Raw genomic sequence first — 14,418 nt, 5'->3', positions numbered from 1 at the left:
ATATTAACCAAAAGCAATTTATCATTTTGAGAAGTCTGAGTTTAATAGATAAACTTTTCACACTAGTCTTCTCAAATACTTAATAGTGTTTCTAAACTTTGGTTATTACGCACAAACATTCCTAGAGTTGCAGGAACCTCCAACTGGGAATTAGTTATATAGCACCATCCTTGACCTTTAGAGGAAAAAAATTCAGTGAGACCACGTACCCAAATTCAGAAGCCAGCTAATGTCAGAGTCGTACACTCACCTTTTCACGATCCCACAATTATACAGCTGCATTTTATAAACTTTAGAAACCGGATATTTAAACGTTGCTAGTCATAATGAAGTGGGAACCCAGGATCCTTAATTAATCCTCACTTCTTTTCTAATGATTAGGGACATAAATGCACTTATCTTATTCCATTCAAAAAGGCCTTCATTAACACTGCCGGCCCACCACTGTTTTCCCTTCGTGAATCTATAATTCCACCTTAACAGACTGTCTAACATGGGTGTTCCTTGGTTATCCCCACGCAAAATTCTACTTCTTGCCAAATATTTATCTATTTGTGCTTAAAAGCTTCCTTTTCAACTGGATTCCTTTTATCATAGGGTCATAACAAGTCAATACTCATTGATATTGCACCGGCCACATATCAAAATCAGAGAGACAGAGAGGGTTGGGATAAATAATCAGTTTGTGGGGAGGGGTGCCAAGGCTGTAAATATATTATAGGTAAGCACTGGGCTATGATGGATGTTTGAAAAAAAGAGAATCATTAAGAAAAACTCACTAATTCTATAACTTAGAATACTCTGGATTGCTTTTTAAATGCCTGGGAATATAATCTTTTAGCATGTGGAAAAAGGTAGGTAAGTAAATATAGTACAGATTTATATTGTTACACAAAACTATACATAGAAGAGTATACTAGGAAATGCAACAGCAAAGAGAATACTAATAATTGAAAACTAATATTAATACTAATATAATATAACGCTGTTAAAACAGGAACTTTTTATTGTATGAGGTACAGAACAATAAACCCACTACATACGTATGCTCCTCAGATTATTATATTTCCTTTTTCTTTCAATTAGCTAATAAGAAACTGTATTTGTCTAATTTATTTATATCATCAGTTGTTCTAGAAGAGTATTAGGTTTTCTATCAATTTTAGGATGACACGAACCATACATAATCAAGTCTGATACAGGAATGTATCGGGTTGAGGTGCACTTCAAATTTACTTGCACTACCAGACAATCATGAGGTGGGAAAGGTCTGATTTCCAAAAACAAAAATCTGGGCCACAAAAACCAAAAATAAATATTTGTCATTCAGAATTTTCTTTGAAATTGCAACAGAGACATTAATTAAAATAAATTAGGGTTTTACAGTGTAACTAATTACCTAAATAAAAGAGACTGCAGATCATTTTATCAACAGAATATCTGTATTCACTATAAATTCTAACACAATTCAAAAAAGCATTTTATAGCTAACGGAAGCTTCTACGCATACTGACTTAGAACGACTGTGGTAAAGTTCATTCTGAAGCCTAAAAAATACAAGACTGACTTGTTCAACCTCAATAAAATGAAATGGGTGTAAAAACCCATATTTGAAAGGAGCATGTTAAGTAAGCAATAGAGGCCCAGATGTTTGCTTGAATCTTTAAACAAAAGAGGGAATGCTGTTACCGATACCTCTCTCCGCCGAGAAGCCCAGCACGTCTGTTTGATCTTCCAGACCACAGCAGCCACCAATAATAGGGATAAAAAACAACTGGAAAATAAAACACAAATAATCTCTGCTTAAAACATTTAATATATGGAATAAAAGAACATGTAGAGGATTCAAGTATATACAAGGTGGGGTAAAAGTAGGGTTACAGTTGTGAGTACGCGAAACACAGAGTTTATTCATGTATTATTACTTATCATATTATTTTCCATACGGACTATAAACCTCCTTATGTCCCACCTTGTATCTATAGAAGTAACCATTTTGTCTTGGTAAAGAATTCAAGCATAAAAGGATAAATTGGTGTTGAAAATATTCTCAAGTAAAATCGAAGTATACAGGTAGAAGAATTATTTAGATTTCCTGCTATACATTTTAGTCTACCTTTAAGATTTTCTTTGTCAGAAGAAATGTAAGTTATAATTCTATTGGTCTTATGAAGAAACAGAACTCTATTTAAAATCATTGAGTTATATTGGCAACTATATAAATTCAAATTTCACATGTTCATTCATTTATTTCATCTTTATCAGCAACTATTTTAGGTATGAGAGTATTTCAGAGGTTCTCAACTGAAGATGATTTTAGCCTCCTGTCCACCTGCAGGGGACATGTGGCAGTGTCTGTAGTCAGTTTTGATTATTACAACTGGGAGGGGAGCAACTCGTATCTAGTGAGCAGAGCCAGGGATGCTTCTGAACCTCCTGTAATGCACAGGATGGACTGCCCCCTACAACAAAGAATCATCTAGTCCAAAATGTCAGTAGTGCTGAAGTTCAGAAACCCCAGTATACGCTGATGTTTAAAATAAGAAATTATTCAGTTAAATGTTTATACATGTGGTCTATACATATTGGGTACAATAGGCAATAAGCTATGATAATACAGGATACTTGGTTAGCAGTAATTTGAGACTGACAAATATCTAAATAAAAGATTTCTGTGAATCCTATTAATCAATCCGAACCCTGTAGCAATGTTTATTTTCTCTTCCTTTGCTCTGTGGTTCAGAGATGAAGCTGTGAAAAACCCCAGAAGTGAGCAGACCTGAGTCACTACAAATTCACTGGTCGCTATAAAAATCTTGGTCTTCTCCTGAACTGAAGATCCTTGTCTTCATCAATCGATTCCCTTGTAAGCAGTGCAATTTCTGACACTTTCCATGCTTGTCAAGGCCTTAATATATTTTTCCTCACTGCCTCAGCTGAAGAAATCTTAGCATATCCTTCAATGACGATGACAGTGACAATTCTAGCTCTTGTCCACCGAGTGCTGAAAACCTCCCAGGTACTGTGCTACAAACTTTACATTGATCATTGAATTTAGTTCTCCAGGAACACTCCATAGAACATGTGTTATCCTTTTTTTAGAAAAGAAGGAGTCAATGCTCAGAGTTCAAAGTAAATTGCCTATAGTCACACAGGGAGCAGGTAGTGTTAAAATTCAAACCCCACTACGTAAGCCTCAAACTCTTCCCCTCCCCCTCTGCTGGGAGCTTACCCACCGTCTCACAACATTTCTATTTCCATACCCGTTTTCTAATTCTTTCTTGATGATCAAAGGAAGTAGGTTTATAAAAATAAAGAAAAATTTTTTAAAAGCCTATGACCCTAACCTTTCCAAACCACTGAGGTACCTACTTTTTTATCTTTTATATAATTATCTCTTCTAATGTTTACAAACTTTTCTCATACTAATTTAGATTTTCCAAAGTGCTCAAGTCCCATACCTCCTAAAGAACAGAAACAGCAAGGCTGCTTTACTGACCCCACCTCCCTGTCAATTTCCTCATAATCTAGTTTCATTTAACTCTTTAGAATCTGGCATCTGGCTTGTGTGCTAATAAAAATGTTAATATTAATAAAGATTAATGTTTATATAACATTGAACACTTTAGAGGATACTGTCCTCACCATGACTTTCGAGTAGTCAAATACACTGGTCTTTTGTCAATCACATTGACAATACCAATCATTCATTCTTTGAAACTCCGTCTGGATATATTATTTTCTTGGTCTCCCTGCATCCTTCCTGACACATTACAGGGTCAGCGAAGGCAGGCTGCACTCCGGATGCCCTCTTCTCAATTAAAACCCAGTTCACAGCAACCATGCTGTTATCTTCTCTTGCTCTCCAAGAGAGGGCTCAGTTATTTTCATGGCTTCAACTACGGCCTCGCTTGCAATGGTTTTCAAAATCTGTATCATCAGACAGACCTGCCAAAATGTGGGCATCTAAGAGTTTATTTAGTTCAAACTCCCTCCCAGAAAAGAAATTCTCAGCACAATTCTGATAGTGACCCAGCTCCTAATTAAATACTCGGAGCTGAGAAGCTGCCTTACAAGTCAGTGCCTTCTATTTTTAGCTAGTTCGAGCTATGAACATATCCTTCTATTAAACTGTCCTCATCTATCAGTGCTGCTTCTGTTTTCTGGGCTACACTGACTCCTTTTTCTGTGTGCTAAAACTTCTTTCTATACTTGAAGCCCACATGATTCCCTCGGCTCCAGTAATTCTCAGTTGGGAGAGTTGTGTCCTCCAGGGGACACGTGGCAGTGTCCAAAGACATTTTTGGTTGTTACCATTTGGTGGGCATCGGATGGGATGCCGGTTACTATCCTATGATACACAGGCCAGCCTCCCAACCCCAAGGTTTTTCCAGATCAAGATGCTGATAATGCTGAGAAACCCTGTTCTAGTCTGAATTATTACCACGGTGCTTACACTTCCTTTGTTATATCCATGTTAACATTGTTGAGAAACGGTACTTAGATAAAGTCCAAGGATCTAGTGACCTGAAATTCAATCCTACCATTACACACTTAAGAATCTTAACATTATAGATACATCACCTCAAGCCTACCATGTCCAAACTGAGCTCCTGATAACATCCATTAAGATAAGACCAGCATCTATTGAGTAGCATGTAGCAAGCACTATGGTGTGCTGGTGCGCTGTTTCTTTAGTCACCGTAATCCCACATGACACACCATGGATAGTGCCACATGCTCATGTGGAAGCTCAGGCAGGTTTAAGGCTTGGCTCGCGGTCAGGGCCACACCTAGGCCGGGGGCTCCATCCCCAGCTGACGTTTCTCCCCCCCTTCATTCCTCTCTCTAAAAGTCAATAAAAACCTATCCTTCAATGAGGATTCAGGGAAAAAGATGAGAAAGCTAACTCAGGGAGAGCCTAAGGAACACGCCTAAGTGAAGAGGCATTCAGTTGCAGTTCCCCGGCCCCGCCTTCTGCCTTTCACCGTCACTGCGGCTAAAATGCAGCGGCACATCCAGCTTTCTCATCCCTCACACTCAGTCGGGCACAAATTTTGTCAACTGGGTCTTTCAGAATATCTGTAGTAGACAACACTATGTGTCTCAAAATTCACTTGTATTAAATAACTACATACAGATTAAATAGCAAAAATATTTTTGTTTGATAATCTGTAATTCACAATACTTCTCATTCACAACAGTTACATGACAGAGATTCAATTTAAGAGAGTGAAGGCTTGCTGAATTTCTCCAGAGGAAATTACAGTCTTTCTGATCTAAATTTCATGACTCACGTGCACAGTGCCACTTTTATAATGATGTGGAAATCCAGCATAAAAATGTTCCGTTTTCATAATTTCAACATCCAGGAGAGAAGATATGTATATACTTTAGAGGTTTGCAGTGAACGCTCTCTATGCTAATTCATATTAGATTAGAGCTCAGGATGATATAAATAAATTGGTTGGTAAAATTCAATCAATAATTTAAGAAAATATTCCATAATATTCTAATAATCTCTCAAAATATTAAAAACTCAATGAAATAGATCTCAGTTCCTGGCAAGTAGTAGATGTCATTAAACTTTTTCTAAACGAATGGAATTGGTTCCTTAATTGATTTGAATATCTTATAATTTTTCTAGCATTGAATGTCTTATTTGGCATTATTAGCTTTTTAGCAAGATTATAAATTATAAGTGTTCTTGATTTGTAATAAATTATACTGCAAATAAAAATTATAGTTCTTTTTAAATATCTATATTTAAAACAAAAACCAGTTTTTAAGAACACTTGCTTGATAAAAAAGCAAACAAACAAAATAGCTTGACAAATTTACCCAGCATAGGTGAAAAGCTACCCTCATCCTCTGGCGACCAAAAGACACTCCCAGTCTCTGCGACACCCTGAGGCCTGAAGAACGACAGGCTCTCTCTCCATCAGTGGGGATTCCTTGATGGAGCAGTGCCCCGTCCCCTCCGCTGGCTCCCCTCTGCCCACCGGACTTTGGGAGGGAAGAACACTCCCTTCATAAAATGACTGATACATATGGGTCCAGCTGCTCCAGTTAGCTTCTCCCTGATGTATTTCTTAAGCCAGAATTCTTACGAGCAACGTCAACCGCCAGCACTGGAGAACCTGGGACGGTGGTAAGTCCACCAGGGAAAATGTTCCATCGCTTTCCTCAGATCTCTTCCTATTACATTACACGCGAGTCTTACAGCTCCCTGGTAGGGGTACGGGGCAGGGGGTAACTGGGATTTCATTAAAAATGCCCTCTAATAGTATCAAAAGGTATGAAAGGTTCATCGTCCTGCAGTGAGGCCCCCAGTGGGAATGAAACAGGAAAGAAGGGAAGAAAGGAAACACTGAAAAGCAAGGAGATGAGCTATGGGGGGAAAGAAAAGCACAAGGACTGAGGGAGAGAGAGCTCAATAATTCGATTTTAACCTTCATAGAATGGTCATTATGGAAAGGCTTCTTAAAATAAAAAAACATGGAGCTCATTAGATATTCTCATTTAGGGAAAATTAAAGAGAATTCAATACAAGTAGCACAGTGTGGTATATATCGTATTGTAAAGCAGGCTTCGAGAGACAAAGAAATACCCTCTGGTGGTAATCTAGTCGGCCAAATGCAAAAAGAGATAATATTGTCACTATTTTACAGCAATTTGAGGTTAATTGATCATAAAAATCGAGTCTTAAATACATATTTTAAAAGAGGATTTGGGCATATTAATCTTTTATTTCAACTAAAAATGTTACAAACTAGGGAACTGTGTTGAAATATAAAAATGTATTATTTTAAAAAGCAATTTTCTCCCTAATTACTGCTATTCTGGAAAATATCTTTCAAAGATTTAAAAAAATGCTTTCCTAACACTTGAAGGATTTTTTTAACTAAGTAAAATATTAAAAAATAAAATCATAAACTTAGAATGCAAAAAAAGCCCAACCTATACATTGCAAAAACAAAACTTGTTTCAGTTATCAAAGATGAAAAATTGACAAAGCCTCCGGGGTAAAACTGAGAAAACAGTATGTTCATAGCACACAGTGGTACAGACTTTTGGGGGTTATTGAGCAAGAACCAACTATATCTTAGGATGCACTAGTAGTTGAGATGATTTCAAATTCAAGTAACAGAAAACTTAATGCAAATGCTATAAACAATATCGGAACAAAATGAACTTTATACTCCTTACTATGACTGAATTGTATTGATCCAATCTCTATGTTGAAGTCCTAACATTCAATGTGACTATACTTGGAGTCAGGGGATTTAGGAGGTAATTAAGATTAAATGAGGTCATAAGAGTGGGTCCCTGATCCACAGGAATAATGGTCTCATGAGAAGAGACACCTGAAACCAATCATACAGGCACCCAGATCTTACTTAGACTGACTTAACAGCCTTCAGAATTGAGATTCACTACATTTCCATTGTTTAAGCCATCAGTCTTTGGTATTTTGTTACATCAGCATGAGCAGACTAAGACAGATTTTGGTGCCAAGAAGTAGAGGCCACTGTAACAAATACCTTAAAATGTGGATGCAGCTTTGGAACAAGGTGATGGGTAAAGGCTGGAGGAATTTTGAGATGCAGGCCAGAAAGGGCCCAGATTGATGTGAAGAGACTGAGGAGGGAAACGTGGACTTAAAAGGTGATTCTAGTGAGAGGTCAGAAAGAAACAAGAACTATTTTCTTACAGAATACACAATCATGAACAAATGTTGATACACATACAAGAGTTCAAGGCCATTCTAGTGAGGTAGCAGATGAAAGTGATGAGCAGGTTATTGAAAACTGGAGGAAAGGCAGTCCTTGTTATAACATAACAAAGAACTTGGCTGAATTGTGTTCTAGTGTATGGTGAAAGTGGAACTTGCAATCCATGAACATTGGATATCTGGCATAAGAGGTTTATAAGGAAAGTACTGAAGATGTGGCTCCAGCTCTCTGACCTGCTTATAGTAAAATGCAAGAAGAGAGAGATGAACTGAGGAAGGAATTGTTAGGCACAAAGGCACCAGAATTTGGAATTTTGGAAAATTCTCAGTCTATCCAAATTGAAAAAAAAAAAACCTGAGAAAGTTTGTTCTAAAGAGAATACTAAGGATGTGGCTAAACCACCATTTGATAAAGAAATCATGGGTGTGGCTCATGGATATGATCAACATGTCAGCAGAAACAAGAAACAGAGGTGGGACTGCACCAGCCTGGACACCTGCCAGCTTGAACCGAAGTGAACATAAAAGCAGGACAGAATGGAGGAATGCAGTCAGACTTCTCGGATTGAGCCATAGGCATTCAGCTGGGAACAGAATTATACTTCTAGAAAAGGGAAGAATGACCCCAAAAGTCATTCAGAGATCATCAGGGCTCCCACTCCCACCAAAGCCCTGGGGGGCAAGACTAGTTCTCCTCAGTTTCAAAGGGTGAAGCCTCCTTGGTTTGGGGAGAACCAGGATGCCACTGCCCAGTGCTTTAGGGTCAGGGCCATCTCACCACCTGAAGGGGCAGGGCTCCTCCACAGAGCTGTGGGGTGATGCTGACACCCCAGTGGGCCCTGAGGTACAGCATTAAGCCAAAGAGGACTTCTCTGGTCTAAAGAGCTCATGGGATCTGCCTTGGGTTTGCGACACAATAGGACCCATCACTGCCTCCTTCCTTCAGAGTCCTCCCTTTGGGAATGGGAATGTCCCTGTGCCTGTCCCACCACTGTATTTTGGAAGCAGGCAATTTGTCTGGTTTCACAGAACTATACCCAATACAAAGAGTTAGAAAACTGACAGTTTGTGAACTGGCCTCCATAGAATCGTGGCTACACCCAAAGCTGACACATGTCCCTCTCTGCTGCTTCAGTAACTCAGTTAGGAACAGCACTGGCAGTCATGGTGGCCCGACTGAAGGGTGTCCACAAATGCTGGCCTCTTTGAAACTCTCTTTTAAAACTTATCAGTGGCCTTATTAAACAAAAAAAGCACACAACTAAATAAAGTTCAAAATAGTCTGTCCATGATTTTTCTTAACAATGAGACAATTTTAATACTAATTTACATTTCACTACTGAAACAGATTTAAATGACAAAAAAATACCCCGTCAAATGTATTTTATCTCACACAATCATTAGTATATTTTTTTCCACTTTGTCCACGATGACAACATAATAAGACCATCTCTAAGACATGGCACACATTAACACTAGCTTTCTTTTATTCAATAAAAGAACTATTAGACTTAAATATGCGCACAAATTCAAAAGCTTCAAATAAAACCTTAAACAGTATATTTCCATCCACACTATTCTGCATCGCAAAAAGTTTTACTTTGATGCATTAAATAATGCTCATTTGATTCTAACTTCTAATACTTGCCAAAGACATAACATAATTAATAACCTTAAAATCCATTTATATTCAGAAGTAGAAAGTCATAAAACATTAACTCAATTTAAGATGTTTCCTCAAATTTCACTTTTAAGGGACATACTTACAGCATGAACAGACTTTGCACTCCTGTTAGAGGTAAATATGTTTATAGCGTTCAATTCTGGAAACTACAATTTTTCAAGGGATGGAGACAAACGTGACTGTTCCCAGAGCAAAGTGACCACCACGCAAAGGTGTTGAGGGCAGAAATGGACAAATAAACAGGGAATGGGTAAATCTGAGAAAACAGTGTGGAAAACTGAAGGGCTGTAAGTGGAGATGAGAGATTAGGCTTTCTATGGAATGGGCCCATGTGGATGAATTAGAAGAGATATTACAGGGACCCAGCTCTCATCTCAGTTACGAAGAGCAATTAGTTGTCTGAAGATAGAAAAGTCTACCTTGGGAGGCGGTGCGGTCCCTGTCACTAGAGGCACTGAGGCATAAGCGAGGTCAGGAGGGGGCACTGTGTCCCAGGCAGTGCTCTGCCCGCCGGCTGTTTTCATAATGAAGGTTTCCTGGAACAGCCCCTCCGTTCCTTTCCATACGGGCCGTGGCTGCTGCAGCCCTAGAGCGCTGGGTGCACACACGCAGCAGAGGCCGCACAGCCCGCAAATGTGAGAGTCTACTACCTGGGCCTTCACAGGAAATGTCTGCTACCTCTGTGGGGAAGGCATCAGAAAGTCAAGTGCCGTATGGGTGTCCGGGCCAGATCAACAGCAACGGTCACCTGGTGTTTAGGAAAGGGCCTGGCATGGCACCTGTGCTGGGCTGGGAAGGTTCATTACTGTCCAAGGCAGTACAGCCTCCTTGCTGGGTGAAGGTCAAGATTCACACTGCGCCGTCTGTAGAGCTGTGTGCTGTGATGTGGGGCTGTGTCCGCCACAGGAGGGGACACATTTGTCTAGTTTGCACAACGGCACCCAATGGACCCGCCTAAGCGGTGTGCATCGTAATTATGTCAAGAAACCTACACTCCTTCCAGTCCAGAGGATCTAAGATGCCATAACCCGGGCACTCAGCTTCTTCCCCTAGCCCAGCGCTCCTCCACTTAAATCCCATGGAAAAGAGTTTTCATGTCTCAAGAAATGCTTCAAACTCTACCCTCTCCTTTAGAAAGATACATTGCAAATAAGCATATTAAAAACTATCAAAGTAATGTAAGTTAAAAAACTAAAAGGGCCGTACTTAACTTCAGTAAATACATTTTCCAAAGGTGTTTAATTATGAAACCCTTTTTTACGAACCCACCGTTGCTATTTCAAATAACTAATGTCCTAGGAATGGTGCTCTATTCAGTCAAATTTAGTCCATCCAGATTATAAACACTTCGAGAACATAAAATACAGGCTTGTTCCTACTCCCTACAGATTTTAGCACATTGCTAGGCACATATGATCATTTCCTAAGAAATCACTGAATTGATTTAGGAGATGTACCTAATCAACATGGAGAATGTACTGTTTTGTTAATTAAAACAGGCTTTAATTACTTATGTGACGGGGGACACAAGGTTACCCTCATTCCACTGAACCCACTAACTATGAAACGGTACAACAGTAAAATAATCTTGCAAAAGTGTATTTCAAGTATGTTTCCTCTGCTCTGTGGTATATATTTAAGCATGTAAAACTATTCAAGACATAATATATGATATATTAAGGTTAAAGATTTCATAGATTACCAAACAGATTGACAGAACATATATCAAATTGTAGGTTTAACAAATTCGAAGTCAATAAAAGCAAATTACCTGAAGAAGGTGACAAAAAACTGCACGAGATCCATAATTGTGTTGTGTTGTGAAAATGCAATCTGAAAGATCAAAATGAAAGAAAGTTTGAAACTTACTGAATCGATATGATCATGCTTCATGGCATTTGTAAATACTATACTTTTCAACGATCCAGACAATTGGATCACCGTATTATAAACCATTCATGCTGGAATCAAAATCAGTAACAACACCTTACATTTGGTAGTTTCTCTGAGGATATGTATGGACCATTTCTGACCCTAAAATGTTAAAATTCAATTTTAATTTAGGGAGATTCCTATTGGCTGATGACGCGGCTAGAACATGGCCCTTTACAGATAACCAACACGTTCCCATTTTGGTTCTGTGGTCATTCCCATGAAAACATGACAAGATTTTTCAAGTCACATTTAAAGTAAATTTTAAAACTTGGGCCTACATAAATATATCTTTGAAATTCCCTTTTCTGTAATGATTTTATTCAAGCTATCCAGTAATTATTCAAGAACTTAATCCAAATCAAGAGACAAATGAATGGTAAAATTTAACAGTATCCTCATTCACCCTATGTTTTTAAACAGCCTCCAAATAATTGATAAAGTGAATTGCTAACATATCGAGTTAGCTGAAACTTCAGCAGTAAGTTTTTATTTTTATACAATGTAATTTTCATGTTGGATTTCTTTCATTTAGCACAGTATTTTTAAGATTTGTCCATGACAGTGCCCGTAATAACATTTCATTTCTTTTTATTGTTGAGTATTATATAATATGGATATATATTTTGCTTATCTATTCTCCAGTTAATATACTTATGGATTGTTTCCAGTTTGGGGATTTCATGAGTAATGGCGTTATAAATATTTGTGATTAAGACTTTTTGTGCGGCCTGTTTTCATTTCTCTTGTGTACAAACTAGGAGCAGAGCTGCTAGTCATATGGTAAATGTGGGATACATTTTATAAAACAAGCAATATTGTTTCAAAGTCACTGTACCATTACGCATAGTCACTAATAATGTATGTGAATCCCAGTTACTCCAAATCCTCACCGAAACGTGACATTTTCACTCTTTTTAACATCAGCCATTGCAGTGGGTATGTAGTGGTATCTCACATGGTTTTTATTTACATTTCCCTGACGGCTAGTGATGTTGAATATCATATGTATATATCACATAAATGAGAGCAATATTTATTGCTACATTACTTTTTTAAAACCTCCAAATTTCCAATAATATACCATGGAGTTGTAAAACGTGGATAAAATTATTTTGGTATTAAAAATGATAATGAAGATTATATAGAAATGAAATTGTTTTCTCTATGTTATATAAAAATCATAGAACTTTATAAAATCAAATTATATTATAATGGCAAATATCTAAAAATATCTATACGGTTGTATGAATATTGAACAAGAATTCATTAAATTTTTTAAAGAGTTTAATTAGATGTAGAAGGGAAATCAATGGCTTTTAAAAACTTTCTTCTATAAAGAATTGGAGAACTTTAATAGCGAGATTCATTTTACAAATGGAAAGACTGAATAGGTAGGCTCCTTATAAGTCATTTTCTTAGAAAACCGTATTATACCCATAAGCCATCTTATCTAACAATCTTATTGTTTATAAAAATAACATTAGTAGTAATATTTAAAATAAGGAGTCAACAAACTTTTCCCGTTTAGGGCCTGTACATATTCTGTAAATATTTTCAGTTTTGTGAGCAATACGGTCTGTTTTTACTACTCAACTCTGGCATTACAGTGTAAACTTGATATGACTGATACATCTTTCTTCACTTACTCTCTAGAGCATCTGCACCTGTTGCAGCCAGTCTTATATTTCAGCTGTCATAAAATCTTCCCATGTAGCGCTACAATAGTATGTGTCTGAAGTACCATCTACTATTTACCTCACATTTATATGTCCTGATTAGTGTAATTGATATTGGCTAGGAGATCAAATACCACTTCTTAAACTTATGCCAATCTAGTTTTCACGACAAAAGAGAGGTGCAGCTTAAAACAAAAGGAAAAAGTGTGTCTTAACGGAGAGCCGATGAATTCCTTAAGCTTATAACAGTTTGGAAGCCATCAACAGCAATCATATGTGTCCTCTGGGGTAACTTGGGGGGGTACACAAGGATATGCTTCTCAGCACATCAGTATAACCCCGACTTTTCAAACAGCACGGACCAGATGTAAGCCCCTCTTCACGTCAGTGCCTCGTTACCTAGTAGCTAACCACCTCCTGCGCTCAAATGGCCCATCGCCTACGTTCAAACCGCTAACACGCCTGCGATGAAAACGTATACACATCAGCGCCGGGACTCCCCTCTTCTCCCCTGTTCTGTATTAACTTAAACTATCTTATCACCTAGTCTCCTACCCGAATGGAAATTGCAAATTGAGGAACGATTCCCAGCAGTATTCCCATTTAAAAAAATCAAATCTAAATTATGACATAGTTTGCAGATTGACTTAATAGTAAATTACCAAATCCCAATTACTCAGAAACAGGTAATTTAGATTCAAACTAATTTAATCTAATTTAATTTAAATGGTGATGTATAAGTGCTAATGAGCAGCACTCTTGTAGAATAAAAGTGCTTAAGCTCAATGCAATCTTTCCCCTTTTCAAGTTATTAGCATTGCGGTTTTAGTAGTATTTTTTTCTCTTTTATCGTCAAGATTCAATTGCATGGCCTTACAAGTCATAAAGGATGTGTCACCGAAATAAAACCTCACTTTAGAAACTGGTGCAGATCAACCGAGTAGCATGGTTCCCAGCGCTCGGAAAGAAAAATGAGTATCTTCCTGTTTAATTACTAGATTATTAACATATTTACCACGTAACACTGCTGCTATATGCCTCACAGTCAGTCACAACTGGAAATTTCAAGGATATTTGAATGCTGAAGTAGTTGGCAATCCAAGACATAAAATACTCTCTCAGAGACAATGAAGAAAATTGGTTTAAAACTAGAATGATTTACATTAAATTGAAGCTATTTCCTTAAAAACATAAATTCATCAAATAATATATCAAAATAGCAGGGCTCTCAATGGCCAAATTATCATTCTCCTGATCTGGTTGGTGTAGTATGTATCTGATAGACAAAAATAGTAATTTTCTTGATTTCTAGAATTCCATTAGTAAGCGCTAGATTTACGATGCTATAAGAAATAAGCGTTTACAATACATCCATCTAAATGATAGTC

At 37.6% G+C, this 14,418-nt stretch overlaps 1 protein-coding gene across 2 annotated transcripts in view; it reads right to left on the bottom strand.

Annotated features, from left to right (window-relative positions):
* The window catches only part of ATRNL1 (attractin like 1), a gene marked incomplete at its 5' end in the record, with an annotated part of 352,817 nt that overhangs the window by 229,387 nt on the left and 109,012 nt on the right, over positions 1–14,418 (bottom strand). For both annotated transcript variants that reach the window (XM_081158751.1, XM_081158750.1), the window contains 2 exons: positions 1,696–1,774; positions 11,191–11,252. In XM_081158751.1, the coding sequence (XP_081014877.1) occupies positions 1,696–1,774; positions 11,191–11,252 (141 nt within the window). The remainder of the gene's footprint in view (positions 1–1,695; positions 1,775–11,190; positions 11,253–14,418) is intronic.

This window comes from Miniopterus schreibersii, assembly GCF_964146895.1.
Source record: "Miniopterus schreibersii genome assembly, chromosome: 14".
In the NCBI taxonomy this organism is placed as follows: Eukaryota; Metazoa; Chordata; class Mammalia; order Chiroptera; family Miniopteridae; genus Miniopterus; species Miniopterus schreibersii.
The sequence above is the reverse complement of the archived record's forward strand: the minus strand, read 5'-3'. Positions and strand labels throughout refer to the sequence as shown.